Genomic DNA, 19999 nt, shown 5'->3' on the forward strand with positions numbered 1-19999 from the left:
CTCTAGCCCCACTGCTCACCCAGATCTAGTATAGAACCCAAGTGTCTGGACTCTGCAGGAAAGGACCTGGTGGTTACAGTGGGCAATAAGATGGATATGAGTCAGCAGTGTGCCCTTGTTGCCCAGAAGGCTAACAGCATACTGAACTGCATTAGTAGGAGCATTGCCAGTAGATTGAGGGAAGTAATTATTGCACTCTATTCTATACTGGTGATGCCTCATCTGGAGCACTGTGTTCAGTTTTGGGCCCCCACCATAGAAAGGATGTGGACAAGTTGGAGAGAGTCCAGCGGAAGGCAAGGAAAATGTTTTGGGGGCTGGGGCATATGACTTCTGAGGAGTGGCTGAGGGAACTGGGTGTATTTAGTCTGCAGAAGAGAAGATTGAGAGGGGATTTGATAGCAGCCTTCAACTACCTGAGGGGTGGTTACAAAAAGGATGGAGCTAGACTTTTCTCAGTGGTGGCAGACAACAGAACAAGGAGAAGTGGTCTCAAGTTGCAACAAGGGACGGTTAGGTTGGATATTAAGAAAAAAAAATCTCACTAGGAGAATAGTGAAGCAATGGAACAGGTTACTCAGAAAAGTTGTGGAAGCTCCAGCCCTGGAGGTTTTTAAGACCCAGCTTGACAAAGCCCTGGCTAGAATGATCTAGTTGGGGATGCTCCTGCTCTGAGCAGGGGGTTGGACTAGATGACCTCCTGAGGTCCCTTCCAATCATACTTTTTCTATGATTCTATGACTCTGGCTTCTTCTTTAACATACATTTGCACATATTTCCTCCAGCCCATTAATTTGACCTGTTCCACAGACATGATGTTTAATCAGAGACATGAACCCCATAGAGGCTATAAAACCCATAATCTCTTCCCCAACTGTCTGGACTAATCAGTCTTCTCTCCCTGGGTCTAGTCTGGGCTGGGAACTCATTTGGAGGTATGGGGGTTATACGTACCCTGACTCTTGTGCACTGTTTTAACGATGGCTGATGGGATATCTTGGTGTTTCACCATGCAGGTGAATTCCTCCCCAGACTTCCATTCCTCCAGATGCACCCACAGGGCACTGGAAACACTGTAGCTGCCATTTCTTTGAAAAACTGGTTTTGTCAACACCACATCCAGCCGGCCTCCACTTGTACGGTTCCACATGATCTCCAAACTGCTAGTTGTCTCCATGTTGATGACCAGGCAGGTGATGGTGGCATTCTTGGCAAGATAGAGGTCCTCCAGGGAAGGGGGGCGGAGAAAAACCTCCACTTGCAGGGGCTTGCAGGGACCTGGTTGAAGGTAGGAGGTGGAATTGAGGATTCGGCTAAACAAAAGTTGAGTGGGTGCAAAGCTGAGAGCATCTTTAAGGAGGGAACCAAAGGGTGATGAGAATGAAATTGGGAAGAGGGAAAAGTCACTGGATTTCTTCATAATGCTCTGGGAACTCATATCCCCTAATGGATAGGAGCCTTGCCTCACGATATATTGGCAAGGATAGGAGACATTTCCAAATGCACCTGAGGAATTTGGCCCCCAGGTTCCCTTTAAGACTGAATGAGAATCCCCAGGGAAGATCTGAAAGTTTTGGTTTCAAGCGGCTCATGGGAGCTTTAATTCAGAGTAGCCCACTGCTCCGTGACAGCCCCTTACACTTTACTCCTTCCTTCAGACTAAGCCAGCGCCAATTGTATCATAAGCCCATCAATGAAAGTTTCATCGCCTACGTCATTATGGCTTGGGTTTTTCCAAGGTGTCCAACCAATTTGAAAGCCCAACTCTCAATGGAGGAGTTGGCAGACAAAACTCTTTGGGTAGAGGTGATATATTTTATTAGACCAACTAAATAACAACTATCACCTCTATCCAAAGAGTTTTGTCTGCCTATGTCCTAAGACCAACATGGCTACAACCAGCAATCCTGAAACAATGGAGGAGTTGAGCACTGGACTCCCCTGAGGACCCCCAGAAATTAGGCCTGGATTTCTGGAAAACATGGTGAACAGAAAGCAAGAAAATATCCCTGCCGAAACCCTGGGGCAAAGGTTTTTCAGGGAGCTGTGGGATTCCCTATGGCACTTGAACTCACCCTCTCCTGTCAACGCATTGACCTTCAAAGTGTCATCCAAAGCCACATGCTGCACCACACAGGAATAGTCAGACACTGTAGCTCTTTCCCCCTCCAGTTGGGGCACCCGCAGGAGGCTGTGAGTGGAGAATGTCTGGCCAGTCCTAATGATGGACCCGTTGGTGTACTGGGAAGGGAACACTTTCACACCCTTGTGCTCCCAGTGCAGGCTGATCTCTTGCGGGAAGAATCCCGTGACATCACAGAGGAGTATGAAGGAATCGCCCTTCCCTGGAGTTTCATCTGGATCCAAACTGGAAACACTGACTGAGACAGTAGGTGCCTGAGCTGGGTGTGCTGGAAGGGATCAAGATGCAAGATGAAGCTAATTTCTTTGCCCTGGAAGGAGTTCCCACCTGGGAGCAGGAGAGGACTGCCAACTCCAGTATTCCTTAAACACTGCCTCCTTTAATGACAAGACACATGGTAACAGTCAAATTCTCTGCGGCCCCTTGAACCCAGGCTGGATTCTACTCATTTACTAAAGGCATCACTTCCCTTTGAAGAACCTGTTTAGATCCTGTTAACCACTTCTGTTACCTGCATGATGGGGAGGTCAGTGGACACTCCCAGCCTGGAAACTGCACAGTCACAAGGTGAAAGACCTTCCCTGTGCCAAAAAGCTCACACTTACAAAAGGCAATGGCAGGAGAAGACAAGGAAATTCATCTCCATTTTCTAAGGGAAGCCAAAGAAGAGACCTGCCAAAAAGCTGGGGCAGAGGCAGAAATAGAATCCACAGATACTCACTCATGTCCATTGTAGGGGCATCCTGCCTGACTTCTCTCGAACAGGGAAGCACCACATTGCAGGTGAATCTTGTCCTGGTCTTCCACTGAGTCAAGGTTATTCTGTGGGTGCTTGTGACACTCTGGGTCCCGTTGTCTTGTGTCACAACAGCGCCCATCTCAGACAGAGAGCTGGCCTTCCCATCCACTTCCCAAGACACCTGAGCACCTGCTATGCTGTAGCCCAGAACCAGGCAGGTAACACGGCCCTCATTATCAACCAGATCATCATAAGATGGCAGGATGACATAGATGGATGGATCCACTGAATTACTGAGGCAGGCTGAGGAAAAACTAAATTAATATGCATTGACTTCATTCTGTTTCCTATCTACACCATCCTCTGCAGTTTCTACCTCACTTCTATTTACCCCTAGACACTCCTTCTCTTTCCCGCCATCCTACCTATGATTCCATCCAGCTTCCCACAGAGTCCATTTATGTTTCTTTTCCATCTATCTGTTCATCCCTCCATCCATTCACACAGTCTATCTGTTCAGTTTCCAAATGTGTCATCTCCCTAGTATCTGGGCACATTCTCCACTATGCTTAGGCAGTGCTGGTTTCTGGCTCACTTTCCATTCCCCTCTCTCCCTCCTTGTTCTGTTGCAGTCAGGTCCCCTTACCTGAGCACTTGCTCACATTCAGCATCAAGTCTTTTTTGTCCAGTGCTGGATGGGTGACTTTGCATGTGTAGACATCGCCATTATCCCAGCTCTCCCTGGTGATGTTCACTCGACTCTGCCCCATGTGCAAGCCACCTGTGCCCTTTGCAGAGGAGAAGCCCATGCCAGGGAGGTTCTTCTTCACCCCATTCATGAGCCATTCCACATTGGCTTGGCCAGGGATGAAGTCCAGGAGGAGACAAACCAGCCCCAGCTGCTTCTCCCAAGAGTTGTCATTGCAGGATGGGGGCAGGAGATGAACCTGGGGTGGAGCGGGCAAAACCCCCCTACATGCTAAGAACAGAGAGAGGGAGAGGTAGAAACTCAGTACCCAAGTCATTTGTTACAATTCAAAGCTCACCTTCCAGAGAAATGGCTCTGAGCCCTGCAATCACTGCCCTAGCAGCAGGTCTACATCTGTGTCTTTTCATCAAAAAGAAAAGGGAAAGGGAAAAGAGAGGGCAGGATACCCAAAATTGAAAGAATTCTGGAAGAAAAATTCATTTTCCACTAAAAAATTAAAACTAGCAGTTTCCAAACAGAACAGAAACCTAACATTTGCGGAAGATGGACACATTATATTTAGTCAAACAAAATACATTTTCCACTGAATAAAATGTATTGATGGAAATTTCTCAGACAGATTTAGTAACAACCCTACTTCACTGTGGTATGTTTTCTGGACTGTTTATATCAGCCACTAAGGACCTCATTTTTCACAGGTTAAAAAATTTATGGAAACGGGACTACAATGAAGACTTTAAAATCCCAGTCTCCACACATATTTGTATGTGTTACACAGTTTGTTTCACTTGGCCAAAGGACTGTAGTGTTAGATAGTAGCACTGGCATCAGAAGTCCAGCTTAGAAGGAACTGAATACCGTTGAAGACTGAAAAAAGGAGTGATTCTCAGCTGATGTGTATGGTTGCAGCTCCATTGTCTTCCATGAATTTGGCTGACCACTGGCTAAGGAGTGCCCAACCTTATCTAGGTTTGTGGTCCTATGGGTGTATCAACCCCAATCATCCCCCAAAAATGCCTAGAGTTCATAAAGCAAACGTTGCTTCAGAGAGTGTTTGAAACAGCACTATCCTGGAAACACACCGTTGCTATAATGACACATCCCATTTAAGCCCGGATGCTGCTGAGAGAGGTAGTTTCCCAGCATGCCATGCTAGAAGCTAAGTAGGAGGTGTATCCTGGTTCAGTCTGGAGAAGATCACTGTTGAAGCAAAATCTTTAGAGAAGCCCAAGGCAATCGCAAGAAAGGTTACCTACTGGGGAATGGATGTCCACTGTTATCATAAATCTGACTGGCCTTGATCTTGACCCCTTTGTATAAAAGTAGTCTTCCCTTGAGATGAGCAACATTTGAAGCTTCTTTTTAATTCACTTCCCCCATGATAGAAAGAGCTTGAATGACAGCAAGGAACAATGGCCAGGGAGATGGGAGCTCTCCCCACCCCAGCAGAGAAGGTTTACTGTGAGGCCCAGATGCCAGTTTAGTCCATCTTTGAGGGTGAGATTCTCCAAAGCATGGAAAAAATATGCGGCACCAAGTCCCCATACAATGGATGCCTAAGTCATATGGGCAGCATGGAAAAATCTCTCTCTATGTGGTCCATAATTCAATGGTCAGGTGTGATTTACAGCCCATGGTATTTACTTATTCAGTGGATTCATAGGGAAAAGAGCTAGGGTGCAGTTATACCTGTAGTTCTGCCATAACTGAGCACTATGACCAAATGTGATGTCAGCTTGACCCAAATTTCACTGATCCAGCATGGGGAAACTACCAAGAGCTCCTAAGGGATTTGGGATTAAAACTAGTGGGTTACAAATCTCATAGATGTTTGGAAAACCTCAGCCTTGCTATCCCATCCTCTCCACTCCCCCCCCCCAGCACATCTTACTTTGCTGAGGGAACACCTTAGACAGGAAAGTAGTTGAAGCTCTATGCTCCACATCGCACTGGTAGACACCGCTCTCCAGGCTGCTGGCAGGGATGGTGAGCTGGCTGGTGAGGGTGAAGTCTCCATCTTTGCCCAGAACAGCTGGGAAAGTCGTGATCCCCTGAGTCACTTTGCCAGAATTCCACTTGACATCCACTGGCTCTGGAAGGTAGCCTGTCACGAGGCAGGCGAGGGCCTTTCCTGTCTGATTATCGTTGTCCTCAGGACCGCAGCAAGAGAATATGGGATAGACTGAGGGGGCCCGCAGAGATTCTGCAATGACAGAAATAATCAGAAGATGACAGGAACCACCAGAACAGGGGAAAATTAAGTATCCCGTCAATCAGAACATCACAAACAAAGTCTCCATCTACATCTGTAAGCCCAGGGCCATTTTGGAGAACCGATATTATGCAAAAAAAAAAAAAGTAAATTTATTGGATTAAAATAGATTTTTTCCTCAGTGCTGAGAAAGAGCTGAAACCTAATGGGTTGGCATGAAGGGAGGCATGGAAGCCAGGGCTTCTGGACTCTTTTCACACTCTAGGAGGACAACAAAGACTGATTCTTCATGTCTCCCCATTTGGTTCTGATATTCTGTGGAACTTCAAATTTTTCTGAGAATTACAGCCACCTTGACCAAAGCTCTGGCCAGAGCCCACAAGCAAAAAAACCCATCGTCTGAAAAAGGGAAGTGTAGGCAACTGAAAGTCACACCTAGGCTGTTTTCACCCCTATTATAGCCCACCAGGATCATCCAGCCATTGAATTTTTCACGCCTTCTCACCAGCATAAACAGTAAAGAAATGTTCCAAGTGGGTGTTATCTTTGATCTGCTATGCCTTGCTGTTGGTATATCATTTCAAGGGGACAATTTTCTCCAGTCCCCATGGCAGTGAGGATGCCTCGGAAGAGACTTTCCACAAACTCGGACCAGAGATGGACACAACGAGATCCTACCGTGGTGAGTAACCTGGATGGAAGGAACCATCCATTTGCTCCATCTCCCAGCAGAGTTTTGACCCTACAGAACCACCCTCTCTAGGAAAAAGGTTTTACTAGGGAGAATTAGACTCCTAGACCACCTGGGAACGAAGTGGGGATGTCTGGGGTAGATCAGAAAAGGAGGTCTCTTAGGTGTGTCACCACAATCCCCAGTCCTGTAGCGGAGTCTAGTGGGCTTATATTTGGGGTCTTCGCATTCAGAATACCTGTACTGGATCTCCAGTGCTCAGAAGGGAGTGGGGTCTACTGGGATAGAGCAGATGTGGACCCGGACTTCAGACCCCTGGGTTCTCTTCTCAACTCAGAGAGTATAGGATACATCTACCTATGCTGATCCACTGCTGGTGAAGTGATTCCAGCCTGCCCAGGCTGCGCAAACTTGGGCAGCAGGAGGATGAGGCAAATAACCACATCTCCCCTGAGGGCAGGTGAATCAGAGCAGGGCTCCCCTGGGGCTCCAACTACAGCTATTGCACAGTGGAAGCGGTCTGCTATAGTGAGGGAGAGGAACTAGCTGAGCTGTACAAGAGGCCACAGCTGAACCAAGAAAGAACTTCATCAGGGGGGTATCCATCTGGAGAAAGCTCACAGCTGGCCAGCAGGGGCTTTGGGTAAAGAATGCAGGGCATCAGGATAGCTGGAAAGGAGCACAAGATGGAAAGATCCAGGACCTGTGGGTCCAGAGTGAGGGGCACTAACAAAGCTGGGGATGCCAAGGCTGTGCTACAGAGGACCCTTGGACAGGCATGAAGGGCACTAACAGGGCTCTGCAAGATCCCCAGGATGCTAGCAGGGGCTGCAGGTTGGGAATGGAAGGAACTGGCCACATTATGAGGGGAGAGTCAGCTGGGAGTGCAAGGCACCAGCAGGGCTGATGGAGCCAAGGGCTGGAGCTGCAGGAGCAATGCATCAGGAATTAGAGGCACCAGCAGAACTGGGGGAGCTCAGAGCTAAGGGGAAGGGGGCTGCAGGTCAGAAGTGAGGGGCATCAGGAAAGCTGCTGGGGAGACTACCACTGGACAAGCACAGGGCTGCAGGTCATATCTGGGGGGCTCCACAGAGCTCAGAAGGGAACCAAGACAGGGCTAGCAGGAGGCTGCAATCTGGGACCATGGAACACCAGCACAGCTAAAGGAAAGCCTAGGATTGAGCTCTCAGTGGGTCAGGAGTGGGGGGCACCAGCAGAGCTGGGCAAGAGCCCAGGTCTGGGGCAGCAGGGGCAGCTGGTAAGGTTGGGGGGTTCCAGCAGACCCATGGGTGGGAGCCCAGAGCTTGGCTCATGGGAGTAGTTGGCTGGGAGTACAGGACACTGGCAGAGCTGGAGGAACCCAGACCTAGCTAGCAGGAGCTGCAGAGCACTAGCAGAGTGGCAAGGGGGTAGGCCAGGGGTGCAGTTGCAGAAGCAGTGGTACAGGCATTGCCAGAACTGGAAGAGCCCAGGGATGAGGGTCAGGTGGCTGCAGGTCAGGAATGAGGGTCACCAGGAAAGCTGCTGGAGGGACCACAGCTGGGCTAGCACAGGGTTGCAAGTCACATCTACGGGTCTCCAGCAGAGCTAATGGGGGGACCCAGTGCTAGGATAGCAGCTGGCCCAGAGTGTGGAGAACCAGCACAGCCAGGGGAAAGCCCAGGACTGGGGTAGTCGGGGGTCAGGTATGAGGGGCACCAGCAGAGCCGTGCAGGGAACCAGGTGGGCTCTGGATCGAGCTAGGGTAGCAGGGCTTACAAATCAGGCATGAGGGACACTAGCAGTGCTGTGACAGGGGACTCAGGGATGGGCCAGCAGCAGGCTCTGGGTCATGGGTACTGGGCACCAGCAGAGCTGGGCAAAAGCCCACAGCCAGATAGCAGGGGCAGCTTGCAGATGGGGGGCTCCAGCAGAGCAGGGGAAGGCAGACCAGGGGTCAGCTCCTGGGGACAGTCAGCTGGGAGTGCAAGGCACCAGAAGGGTTTGGGGAGCCCAGTGCGGGGCTACCAGGGGCTGTACATGGTGAGTGGAGAGCACTAGCAGAGCAGTGAGGCAAAAGCCTAGGACTGGGGCAGCAGGGGTTGGGAGGGAGGAGCACCAGCAGAGCTGTGCAGGGGATCTAGATTGGGAAAGCAGGGGACTGCTGCTCAGAAATGAGGAGCTCTGGTGAGGTTGTGGAGATCTGTTAGGAAGCCCAGGGGGAGTAGCAGGGGCAAGAGCTTTAATTTGGGAGGCCCTGGCAGAGCTGTGGGGAAGAAAGCAGGTTGGGAAAGTAGCGGCTGTGGATTGGGGGTCAAGAACACCAGCAGTGCAGGGGGTTCAGGGCTGGGCTAGCAGCAGGCTTTGGGTCAGGGGTGCTGGGCACCAGCAAAGCTGGCCTAGAGCCGAGGGCTGGGAAAGCAGGGGCAGCTTGTCAGTTTGAGCAGCTCCAGCAGAGCTTGCCACATGGAAGAGGTGAACTGGGAGTGTGGGGTACCAGCAGAGCTCAGGGGAGCCTGGTCCTGGGCTAGCAGGGGCTGTGTGTCCTGCTCGGGGGTGCTAGCAGGGAGGTGAGGGGAAACCCGGGTTGCAGGAGCAGTGCTACAGCAGTGCCAGGCACTGGTGAACCTGGAGCCTGCTGATAGTCCAGGGGCAGGGGCTACAGGTCAGGAGTGAAGGGCGCCAGGATTGCTAGTTGGGAGACCACAGCTGGACCAGAACAGGGCTGCAGGTCATATCTAGGGGGCACCAGCAGTGGTCATAGGGGTCCCAGTGCTGCGGTAGCAGGGAGCTGCTGGCTAGGGATGTGGAGCAGCAACACAGCCAGGGGAAAGCCCAGGACTGGGGCAGCAGGGGGTCAGGAGTGAGGGGCACCAGCAAAGCTGTGCAAGGAATCCAGGTTGGGAAAGCAGGGGGCAGTTGGTCAGATGAAGGTCAGGAGCAACAGGTACTGGTGGAGCTATGTAGAAGCACAGAGTCAAGCTAGCAGAGGCTGTGGCTCTGAGCATGGAGGGGAGGGGGACCGAGGACTGGGCTAGTGAGGGCAGGAGTTTCAGCCTGGAGGTCCCCATTGGAGATTTTGGGAAAAACCAGGCTGGGATAGCAGGAGCTGCAAGTCAGTAGTGAGGGACACCAGCAGTGAGTCTGGAGTTCTGGGAACCTGCAGAGCTGAGCAGCAGCCCACAGCTGAGGGACCAGGGCAGGGGGTACTCTGGCTGGGCATCTCAGGGGGCTCTGGCAGAGCTGTGAGAGGCAACCAAGGGCTCAGCTCATGGGCACAGACAGGGCACCAAGAGAGCTAGAGAAGCCCAGGGCTGAGCTAGAAGAAGATGCTCATGATGAGTAGGGGCACCAGCAGAGAGGTCAGGAGGAGCCCAAGGCTGGACTAGCCAGGTCAAGGAGGCCAGGAGTCTTCAGGGGAGCCTAGTATGAGCTTAACAGCAGGTTGTGAGTCAAGCCTAAGCTGAGGAGAGTTGTAGCTGCAAAAGCAGGGTCTGTGGGCTGCTTAGGAGGAATTGCCCATTGATTCACACAGGTGCAGAGGCAGCCGGTGTTCTTAGAGATGAATCCCATGGGGTTTAGGGAAACATCTCAGGGCTCTTCATCTGTGTGGGTTAGAAGATGAGGGGATGGCAAGGGAAGGAATCTGGCCAGAGGTGCAGGAGCCACTTGAGGTTGAGTGGACTTTGAGGAAGGAACTGTTCTTTTTACCCTAAATTGAAACCAAAGCCCTGAGCCCAAACCCCATCACAATGACTCTGACACAAACTTCAAACCACCTCTTACCTTAAAGCTTCCACTTCCATCTCTCTACCTTCGCCTCACCCCTGTGACCATGAGCGTAACTTCAACCACCCAAACTCTTAATTTGGACCCAACTGCTCAATCCCACCCCCACATATGGCTCCAGCCCCAACTTTACATTTAGCCCCTGAGTTAAGTCTGTCCCTTTTCGATAGCCTTTAACCCTAAAGCCTCAGGAATGACCTTAACAAGGTGACTCCCCTCTATCACTGCACCCCATCAGAAGCTGTCTCTATGTTCCTAAGAATTCAGGTGAAGGAAGCTAGATTAAGACTAGTCAAAGGCGAGGGTACTCAGGGATTAGGGGTCAAGATCCCTTCACCTGAATTTCCTAACCCAATTCTTGACTCCCTGACCCTCAACACTCTTGACTTTGACCCCACTGATTGAGGTAAGGACTATCCCTTTTGCCATTGGCTTTACAAGCCACTCTGGGCCTCTGATCCTAAATTAAGGCCTGTAATTGCTACTGCAATATGACCAACAAGAAATAGCAGTTATACCCTCTTATTCTTAACTCCAGTGCTAACCCTAACCGCTCACCCTCTGAGCACCATGTCTGAGATCTTAGGCTAGAAAACACTGAGGCAGCCATCATTATCAGGCAACTTGGCAAATTAATTCCCTTGGTTTGAACCAAGGTCCCTTCCCCAATCTTACCTGTCAAAGGCATCAGAGTTGGTTGAAATCCAAGTGATTTGATTGATGAGAAATTGGCTAGAAACCCCAAAGCAAAAGTTGGTGGGAAGGGGTGAAATCTTGAAAGTTGACATCTTCACCCATCACTCTTAATTCTCACTCCCAAAGCAGAGCTCTTATTACAACCCCAGCAGCTTGCTCCTTCATCCTCATCTCCCATCCTTCATTTTGACCCTGTCTCTAATCTAAAGAAACCAGATACCTTCCTCATACTGGGGTGCTTCCACCCTTTCATGCCTTGTTCTGGGAGCTCCTCTGGAGCCCCCAGACATACCCTTGTTGTTCAGTTGGTAGGTGATAAAGTGTGCTGGCAGCTGGGGGGGGGTTTCCAGGGGAGTTTCAGGGCAGGTCAGCACCAAAGTCCCTTCAGTTCCTCAGAAATCAGCCAGCCCACATAACTGGGGACAACCTTCCACTCTAGGCAATCAATGCCAGCTCATTACAGCATAAGAGGACCAGCCAGCCCAGGGGATAGAGCAACCCAAGACTCAGGACACCTGGGTCCAGTTCTGGGCTCAGCCACCAACCTGGCATATGCTATTGATCACGTCCCCTTGCCCTGATGCCTCAGTTCCCCCATGCCTTGTCTGTCTTGATTATATATTTTGGGAGGGTAGCAACTGTCTCTATACTGTGAACAGCACAGGAGATGTCCTGGTATTTGTCTGGAAGAGGTTGTCTTGGAACTGCCCTGCATGTCTGCAGGACCTTATCTCAGATATGGGAGGGGGGGAGGGAGGATCTTTGCAGGTCCATCACTTACTGGACCTCAATGGTGAGGAGGAGGAGGACTCTTAGTGGTACCCAGCAAAAAAGTGACAACAACCTTGGCCTTACAGCTTGAAGAGAGAGCAATCACTATTTAGAACCCTAAGACAAAAAAAAACTCCTGATATTCTGCTCCAGCTAAGATGGCTTTGTAGGGGATTTCCAAGTGAAACTCCAATTGTTTGTAAGGGCAACAGGGCATCCAGGTCCCAAAAGTGGTGAGGTCTTGGCCTATAATCAGCCAGAATTCACCTCAGAGCTTGCAATTGGGAGGAAGGGCACAGCTAGGAGCTGGAAGGTAAGAGCCTGTGCTAGAGAAGGAGCAGAAGGTGAGCGTAATGGCAGCACCCAGCAGTGGCACAGAGTGGGAAAACCCCAGCAGACATAAGTAGGAAGCTGGTACGCAATGGTGGAGGGAAATATTTGGAGCTGCAAATGGCAGAGAGGATGAGAAAGTAGGAGGAGAGGTGAGTGAACAGTGGGTGAGCTGCTTCACTGGTAATGTGTGGGTGGAAGCAATAGTGGGCACTTTCTCCATCTGGCTGATGGGGGCATTGTGTGGTGGGGCCATGGGTTAGGGGCTCAGCATGGCCCTAATTCTGCCACTAGGCTTGCTCTGCTGCCTTGAGCAGCACAGAGGGCTCAGAGGATGCAGGATCTCAACCACATGCTTTGTCTCACCTTACAGCTGCCACCACCGCTCCAAGCTACTTCGCCTTGGCCTCCTGCTGCGGTGGCCAATCCAGTCCCGAATCCTTAATATGCCTGGTCTCTGGCTACTTCCCTGAGCCCGTCACTGTGAAATGGAATGGTGGCAAATTCACCAAGGACATCAGGAACTACCCTTCAGTGCTGGACTCCTCCAGTGGGCTCTATACCATGACCAGCCAGCTCACCGTGCCAGTTGGGCAGACCATGCCCCACGAATGCACTGTGATCCATGAGCCAAGCAGCTTTCAAGGCACAAAGAAAATTGAATGTAAGAGTGGAGCCACAGGGAGTCATCCTCTGTAACCCCCAATACCGGGCACAGCTTGGGTGGAGGGTGTGGGGGGTATTGTCTCTTTTGTCTCCAGTTCCTGCTGCAAGGACAGGAGATAAAAGCCTCCCACTGCTGCCACCTGTCTAACAGGAGTACCCTGATGGGAGGAAGCATGGGAGGGGTGATGGATGGAGAAAGCAAGAGACAGATAAGACAGCTATGGATGGAGGTAGGGAAATAGAGACAGAGAGAGTGAGCATGGAGGGAGGGGTGAATGGATGGATGGATAGAAGGAAGGACACAGCCAGTGCAATAGGAGGGAAGTCACTGGGTGACCACATGCTGCAGGGAGCTGGGCACAGGACTGATCTGTGGTGTGATGTGTTAGGGGACTCAGTAGAATGCTTTGCACTCTTGGCAGTGGGGGTGGGGGGCACCATCAGTGGGGGCACATCTCAGGAAGCAGTGCAGAGTCCTCATCAGAAGCTGCATGACACCTCACCCCCCTGACTTCCCTTTGTCTCCAGCCTGCGAGAGAAAGATCGTACCCCCCGAAATCGAGTTGCTCCACTCCTCCTGCAGCATCAGGCCTGGCGAGCAGCACATCCAGCTGGTGTGCATAGTCTCTGGTTTCTCTCCTGCCTCAATCACCGTGGAATGGCTGGTAGATGGCAAACCTGGGCATGTTGTCTATACTGATGGCGACACCCACCGGGATGAAGACCGCACCTACCGCCTTGAAAGTCGAGCCAATGTCACCGAGGAAGAATGGATAGAGGGGAAGACCTACACATGCCGCGTGAATCACCCTGCGAGTGGGACCCTGGTGCAAGCCCATGCCCGGAGATGCCAAGGTAATGCTGAATGGGACTGGGCCATATATAGATGGGAGATGTCCTGATCCCAGGAGTGTGGGAGGAATGGGCTGAGGTGCCCCAAGAGGGATGCTGGGGTATACAACCACAGTGATGGGACTCAAGGGAAATGGAGAGCATGGGCAAAGGGCTTACCCTGACTGTCCCATCCCCAGGCCCCGATCCACACTCAGGTCCTATCCAAGTCTACATGTTGGCCCCAAGCCCCGCAAGCCTGTATGTGGGTCAGGCCCCAAAGCTGACCTGCAAGATCGTCAACCTGCCTAGCGACTCGGGGCTTAAGGTCACCTGGTCCCGAGAGAAGCAAGGGTCTGTGGCCCCTGAACCCCTGGAGTTGATGGAGCAGTTCAACGGCACCTACACTGCCACCAGCTCCCTGGTCATCATCACCCAAGACTGGGAGTCAGAAGAGAAATTCACCTGCAGAGTGGAACATAGTGATATGCCTACATCTTTGGCCAAGTCCATCTCCTGGAAAAAAGGTAAGCAAGGCTTCTTCCTTGATCAGAGCCACTCTCGCAGCAGACAAATAGGCTCCATTCAGAAGACCCCTACACCCTCACTCCCCACCTGCTTTCCACCATGAGAACCCTCTCCTCCACCGACTTCTGCCTGCCATATTTTCTTCTATTGGACCAGCTATGTAGTTGGAAGAAAGTTAAACAAGCTTTCAAATGCAGGGGTCTGTGGATTATAAGTATTATAAACAAGGAAATATGGTAATGGCAGTTTCTGTTGTTTATATGTCTGCTGGTGGAAAGCAAAAGTAAGACTGCAGGAGCTCCACAAGGAGCCTGCAGGTCTCCCTAGCTACTGCTACTTAGTTACTTACTGCTACTTACCAGAATTTTCAAGGTCTTTTTTTCTTCATTCTGCCTTTCAAAATAAAAGTGTGTGTCCTTGTTGTGGGATGTATTGTGTGCCACAAAACATGGTAATTTCCTTCCCCTTTGCCCACCAAGGCAAAGGAGGGAAAACTCCCACCCCTTCTCCCACTCCTAGCTCTGAGACTCTCCATCCTCAGGGCAGCAGGGAAATGAGACAGATCTCCCTATGTCCTTGTCCCCCCTGCCACCAGTGAACCCAAATGAGACAAAAAGGGTTCACCAGGTCTCCTCTTTTCCTCTTCCCCTTCCCAAAGGCAAACAGCAGTCCCCAAAAATCTACGTCCTGCCCCCCCACCATGAGGAGCTCACAAACAACGAAGACTTTGTCAGCATCACCTGCATGGTCCTTGACTTCATTCCTGAGGCAATCTCCATACAGTGGCTGCAGAACCACATTGCTGTAAAAGAGGACCAGTACGTGAACACTCCAGTCATTGAAGAGCCAGCCGGGGACTCATACTTCATGTACAGCAAGTTAAAAGTTAGCAAGGTTAGCTGGAATAACGGAGAAACCTCTACCTGCATGGTCATCCATGAAAGTCTCCCGATGAAGTTCACCCAGCGCTCAATCCAGAAAACCCCTGGTAAATGAAGCCACCCTGTGGCACCTCCTCCTCCTCATTAGCCTTGTAGAACATTCTGTAAATAACCTCTGTGCCTGCAACCAAATCATTAATATGCATAAATAAAATGAACCAGCCTGAGCTCATTCTTTGGGTCTCCTCATTTTGGTGTCACTGGGGGTTGTTTGTGACTTGCCCAGGTGGGGATGAGTCCTGGATTGGGGTCTGGGAGGTGCTGAGATGCTGTACTGGCGGGGTGCTGATTCCCATAACCTTTCCACCTACATGAACCATGGATGGATGAATGGATAGATACATTTATGAGACAGAAACACATACCTCAGAGGCAAGCCAGAAGAGAGACATGCTTTAAAAGAACAGATAGCAGGATATGTGGTTTTTAAACATGTGGAGAGAAAGGCTACTAGGAAGATGATGAAAATGGAGAGCTAACCTTAGCAACAGAGGCCAAAAGAGCTTGATTTGTCAGGCCAGGTAAAGGCATAGAAGGAACGTAACTAGTACCTATAAAGGCAGGAAATGAGGGAACTCCAGAGAGAAAGAAAATTATGTTGGTAGAAGAACAAATGTATTTTAATAGGCTATGAAGGAAGGAAGGCTGGAAAGCACAAAATCTCTAGTCATCGGAGGAATGGAGTTCTGTGGAATACTTCCTGCCCTTGAAGGTCAAAAACCCCTCTGATATTAAGATGACACTTGACAAGTTTTATGAAGAGGACAATAGGTTCTGGCTGCCTGTCACAGGAGGAAATTGGACTCAGTGACCCAAAAGAAACCTTGTACACTTATGGTCCTATGTTAGTATGGACAGATAACCTGCACTCTTAGTATCTAGGACTAAAGGTGTAGATAGCAAGAAATGTACTGCAGAGGCCAGTCCACTACTCCAGCCACCAAACCATGCTCCTTTGATGATTATCATTTGGAAAAGGATGGATAGATGGATGGATGGGTGGATGGATGGATGGATTGGCATGTCTAGGAATGGATGCATGAGAAAGATGTCTCTGGAAGAGCTTTCTTGTGTCAAGGGACTCTAGGCTAAACCCATAGAATTTAGGGGTCTAGTGGGGGCACCTTATGTGCCTTTACCCCAAGCTCCCTTTTGCCCTAGAGATGAGCATATGGCCCTTCGAGGAAATTTCCAACCTCGCATCAGAACATAGCACTGGAAAGGTCGCAAAGTCCAGGTCCCTAGGATCACAGGCAAGCATATCATGGAGTGGAGGGCATTTCAAGACCCTCCAAGACCTGATTTAGTCCTTCTTTCTCAAACCAGCCCCGCAACTGAAGAGGGGATAGAACAACCCGTGGCAACATCCTCCCACTCAGGGTAGGGTTCTAATCTTAAAACCTGAGAGCAAGCCCTGTGTCCAGTGGTTCTCTTTAGAGCTATGAGGGGTTGCAACCAGCTAGGACCAGTGGCAGGGCTGTTCCCTGGAGCAGGTTCTCAGAGGGCTTCAGGAGAGCAACTGACTATAGCAGTGACATCATAGAGCTGCCAGAAGGGAAGAATGGAGAATGGACATCCCAATTTGTGTCCCTTTTCCTCCCCTGTCCGAGAGATCATCCTCCCAGACTTACACCCATATTCAAGCATCAGGATCTTGGGCACCAGGAGATCACTGGTAGCAGTAGTGTTAGAGCTATTATCCGCCAGGTGGAGCAGATGCTAAAGGTGACAGGGAAGGAAGCAGAAATTTTAGGTGAGTGTAGCATTGGTACAAAGCACACTAGAAGAGGTGGACATGCATGCCTCCCAGACTCTTGCCAGCTGCTTTTCAATGCACAACCATGCTCCTAGAGTTCTACACACCCTGTTGCCATAGATTTCATAGACATTAGGGCTGGAAAGGATCTCACAAGATCAAACTCTCCATCACTACAAAGGCCCTCCCCTTCCCTCTCGTCACCAAGAGGCTGCCATCTTGGGAGTGGGGTATGGGAACAATGTGTGCCCCATAACTCAGCCACTACAGGAATGCAAGGCCCTGGCTGTGTAACCACATGCCTTGCACTGGGGCCAGCACTGACTGAAAGGGGTGACTGCCCCTTCCTAAGCCCCCTGCCACTCCACTCCCAGCGTGTAGACCCCTTCTGGATACTGCCTGCCTCCCTGCCTGCTCAATGAGGGCTGGCAGGTCTGGTTGAAAGGGCACCTGCATCTCAGCACTGAACACAGACTTTGTATATCAGCTCTCTCCATGCTCCACACCAGAGCCAGCTGCATCCCATGCAGAAGGGGTCTTGTTTGGAGAGATGTACTGGAATTAGGAATTTAGTGACAGGTGATTGGAAACCATCCATCCTGGTGTATTGAAGGACCTTCTCACACCACAGCAGCATCCTAGCATCTCCTAGACTCCAGTGGACTTGACCTCCTGGGGAGGCATGGACAAATCTTTTATCCCCCATCACCCATAGCGAGCCAAGGTATAGAGAGACTCAGTGATGGTGCAATGTGGCTCCCCAAGTGGGTGGCAGAGGTGGGGACTGAACCCAGATCTCATACAGCCCCTTCACCCTTAGGTCAGTCTGATGCTGTGGAGTTGGGTCTAAAAAATTGTCTCTGCTCAGCACAAGGCTTTGGAGTGAATGATCCAGATCCTGAGGTCTGAAGGGGGAGCAGTGACCCCACCCAAAGGCATGTTCAGCAAAGGGGATAGGAAGCGGGATGGTTTTGATACCATGTTCCACTTGTCTGGAGCCAAAAACACATAGCGGAGGTTGGATAAAGTCTGGATGCCTCCAAACCTTTACACCATGATAAAAAGAGGTGGGGAAGAGTAGAGTAACCACAGTCCATGGGAAAGAAAGAGGAATGGAGGGAATTGTTATGAGATGCAAGTATTCAAATGTGTGCAACTGGGTCAATGGATGAATGGAAAGCTATAAAGAGGGGCACATGAAGAAGAGTTTTATCTTGAAATTGATTTAGGACAGGATATCTACCTGAATGAAAGAGGGAATAATGGATAGATGGATAGAGAGGCCAGTGTTGGACACACAGTCTGAGTTTTTCCTCTTGCCCCTCGTTGGAGATTGCATTACCCAACAGGTCTGCAGTGACGTCCTTTTTCTTGCCCCTGACAGGGGCAGATGTGTCTGATGAGCTGTGCCTTGATGAAGACGATAGGGAGCTGAATGGTCTCTGGGCCACCATCTCTGTCTTCATCACCCTCTTCCTCCTGAGTGTGTGCTACAGTGCCACCGTGACCCTGTTCAAGGTGAGAGTGTGGGGGGATGGATGCATGCATGTATAGATGGATGCGGGAAGGAACAAATGCTTAAATAAAAGGATGAAAGAGACAAACCATATGGCCATGACTCAGGGAGGGGTGAGGGTCACTCCTTCCAAACATTACCCTTCACTCATGCTTTGTCATTCTGTTGCTCCCTGCAGGTTAAGTGGCTCTTCTCCACTGTCATGCAGCTCAAGCAGGCACGTGGTCCTGTCTACAAAAATGTGATCAAAGATGCAGTATAAGGGTTACTCCTATCCCCCATGTGGAAAGGAGGGGGACGAACTCCCAGCTCTCCTACAGGCACCCTGCCAGTGCAAGATCTCCACCTCTACCAGCCCTCTTCCCCAAAGAGGACTCTGTCTGGGGCTAGTTGGAGACTGGCCAAGCCATGTCACACATAAAGCATGAAGCAAGTACCATTAGAGAAGAGAGGCCTTGTACCTGATCCCCTCCTTCCTATACCAGCCAGTTCCCCAGTTTGGGGCCACACCTGAGGCTTGAGAGAGGAAAAACCCCCTAACACATTCCAACCAGACTTTCCTCCCAGCCAGTGCCCCCTGGAAAGAAAATTCCTTCATCCCCCCTCCAAAGATCAGAGTCAGCATTCCCTAAAAGAGAGGAAAGGATCCCTTTTCTCATTCTCTTCTACCTGGGCCAGCCAGTCCCACCCCTCCAGTCTGAGACTGTATTAGAGCCAGTTTCTCTGCTAAAGGAAATGACCCTATGTCCCATTCCCTGACACACTGAAAGATGTAATTCCCCTGCCCAGTGCCCTCTCAACAGGAAACTCCATATGTGCTATTCCCCACTGACCAGAACCAGCTGGTCCTCACCCCAGCCCAGAACCAGCATCCCATAGAGCAGAAAATCCCTACAGGCCATTCCCCACTCCCCTGAAGTATATCCAATCTCCCCTCAGATCTGAACCAGCTCCTTCTCTTTTACTCTGCATATTGTGTGTTTATTTACTTGCTGTTTTCCTGGTGACTTTTATTTGCACTGAATGTTAATAAATGCATGCTCAGCCTGAGCTTCATGTACACTATTGTCTCTGTCTCTTGCAGGAACCCTTGGGTGTTTTGTGGGCAGCACAGATATAGTAGAGGGTGTTGCTAGACATGGGACAGAGACTGTGGGGTCTCCTGTGAAGGACCTCAATGTGCCTTATGGACCAGATCATAGGCCCAGAGCACTCAGGTTCTGTCCTTCAGATTCCATGGGGCAGCAAAAAGGGTCTGAAAGGGCAGTGACTATGTCAGAAATACCCCTGAGTGAATACAATGCCCCTGTAAAGGAAGATGGGAGAGAGTTCTGGATCAGGTAGAGTGAATCTAATGAGGGAAAAGGGAGAGAAATTGGGGTGGATGGATGGATGGGTTTATGGTTGTCTCCTGAGTATGATAGCTAGTGAGATATGTACCGGGACTGATAGAATGAATGGAAGCATATAAAGGCATGTATGACAATGAGTGGAAGGATGGATGGGTATCTAATGGGATGGATGGGTGGATGGAGAGAGAGAGATCCACAAGTGTGAAGGGATATAAAAAGAAGAAGAGATGCTTGAAAATGGAGGGATCCCTAGATTAGAGAGACAAATCTCCATACATGTAGATGGAGTGATAGACAGAAAGATACCAGAGGGCTGAGAGAAAGGGAAAGAACAAAATGTTTCAACCAAG

General features: G+C 50.3%; 2 gene segments (V, D, J or C); one reads left to right on the plus strand and one right to left on the minus strand.

Annotated features, from left to right (window-relative positions):
- The window catches only part of LOC102369778, a gene marked incomplete at its 5' end in the record, with an annotated part of 6639 nt that extends 832 nt beyond the window's left edge, over window positions 1–5807 (minus strand). Inside the window, 5 exon segments of the C gene segment in view lie at window positions 955–1278; window positions 2076–2411; window positions 2865–3185; window positions 3529–3861; window positions 5483–5807. Coding sequence covers window positions 955–1278; window positions 2076–2411; window positions 2865–3185; window positions 3529–3861; window positions 5483–5807 — 1639 coding nt within the window.
- A 653-nt stretch (window positions 5808–6460) lies between these two features.
- Window positions 6461–18559, plus strand: LOC102370031. The segment is given in 7 exon segments: window positions 6461–6485; window positions 12433–12723; window positions 13254–13580; window positions 13757–14083; window positions 14743–15072; window positions 18166–18299; window positions 18476–18559. Coding segments are annotated over 7 exon segments (1518 nt in total).
- Window positions 18560–19999: the final 1440 nt, after the last annotated feature.

This window comes from Alligator sinensis, unplaced genomic scaffold, assembly GCF_000455745.1.
Source record: "Alligator sinensis unplaced genomic scaffold, ASM45574v1 scaffold1614_1, whole genome shotgun sequence".
Lineage (NCBI taxonomy): Eukaryota > Metazoa > Chordata > Crocodylia > Alligatoridae > Alligator > Alligator sinensis.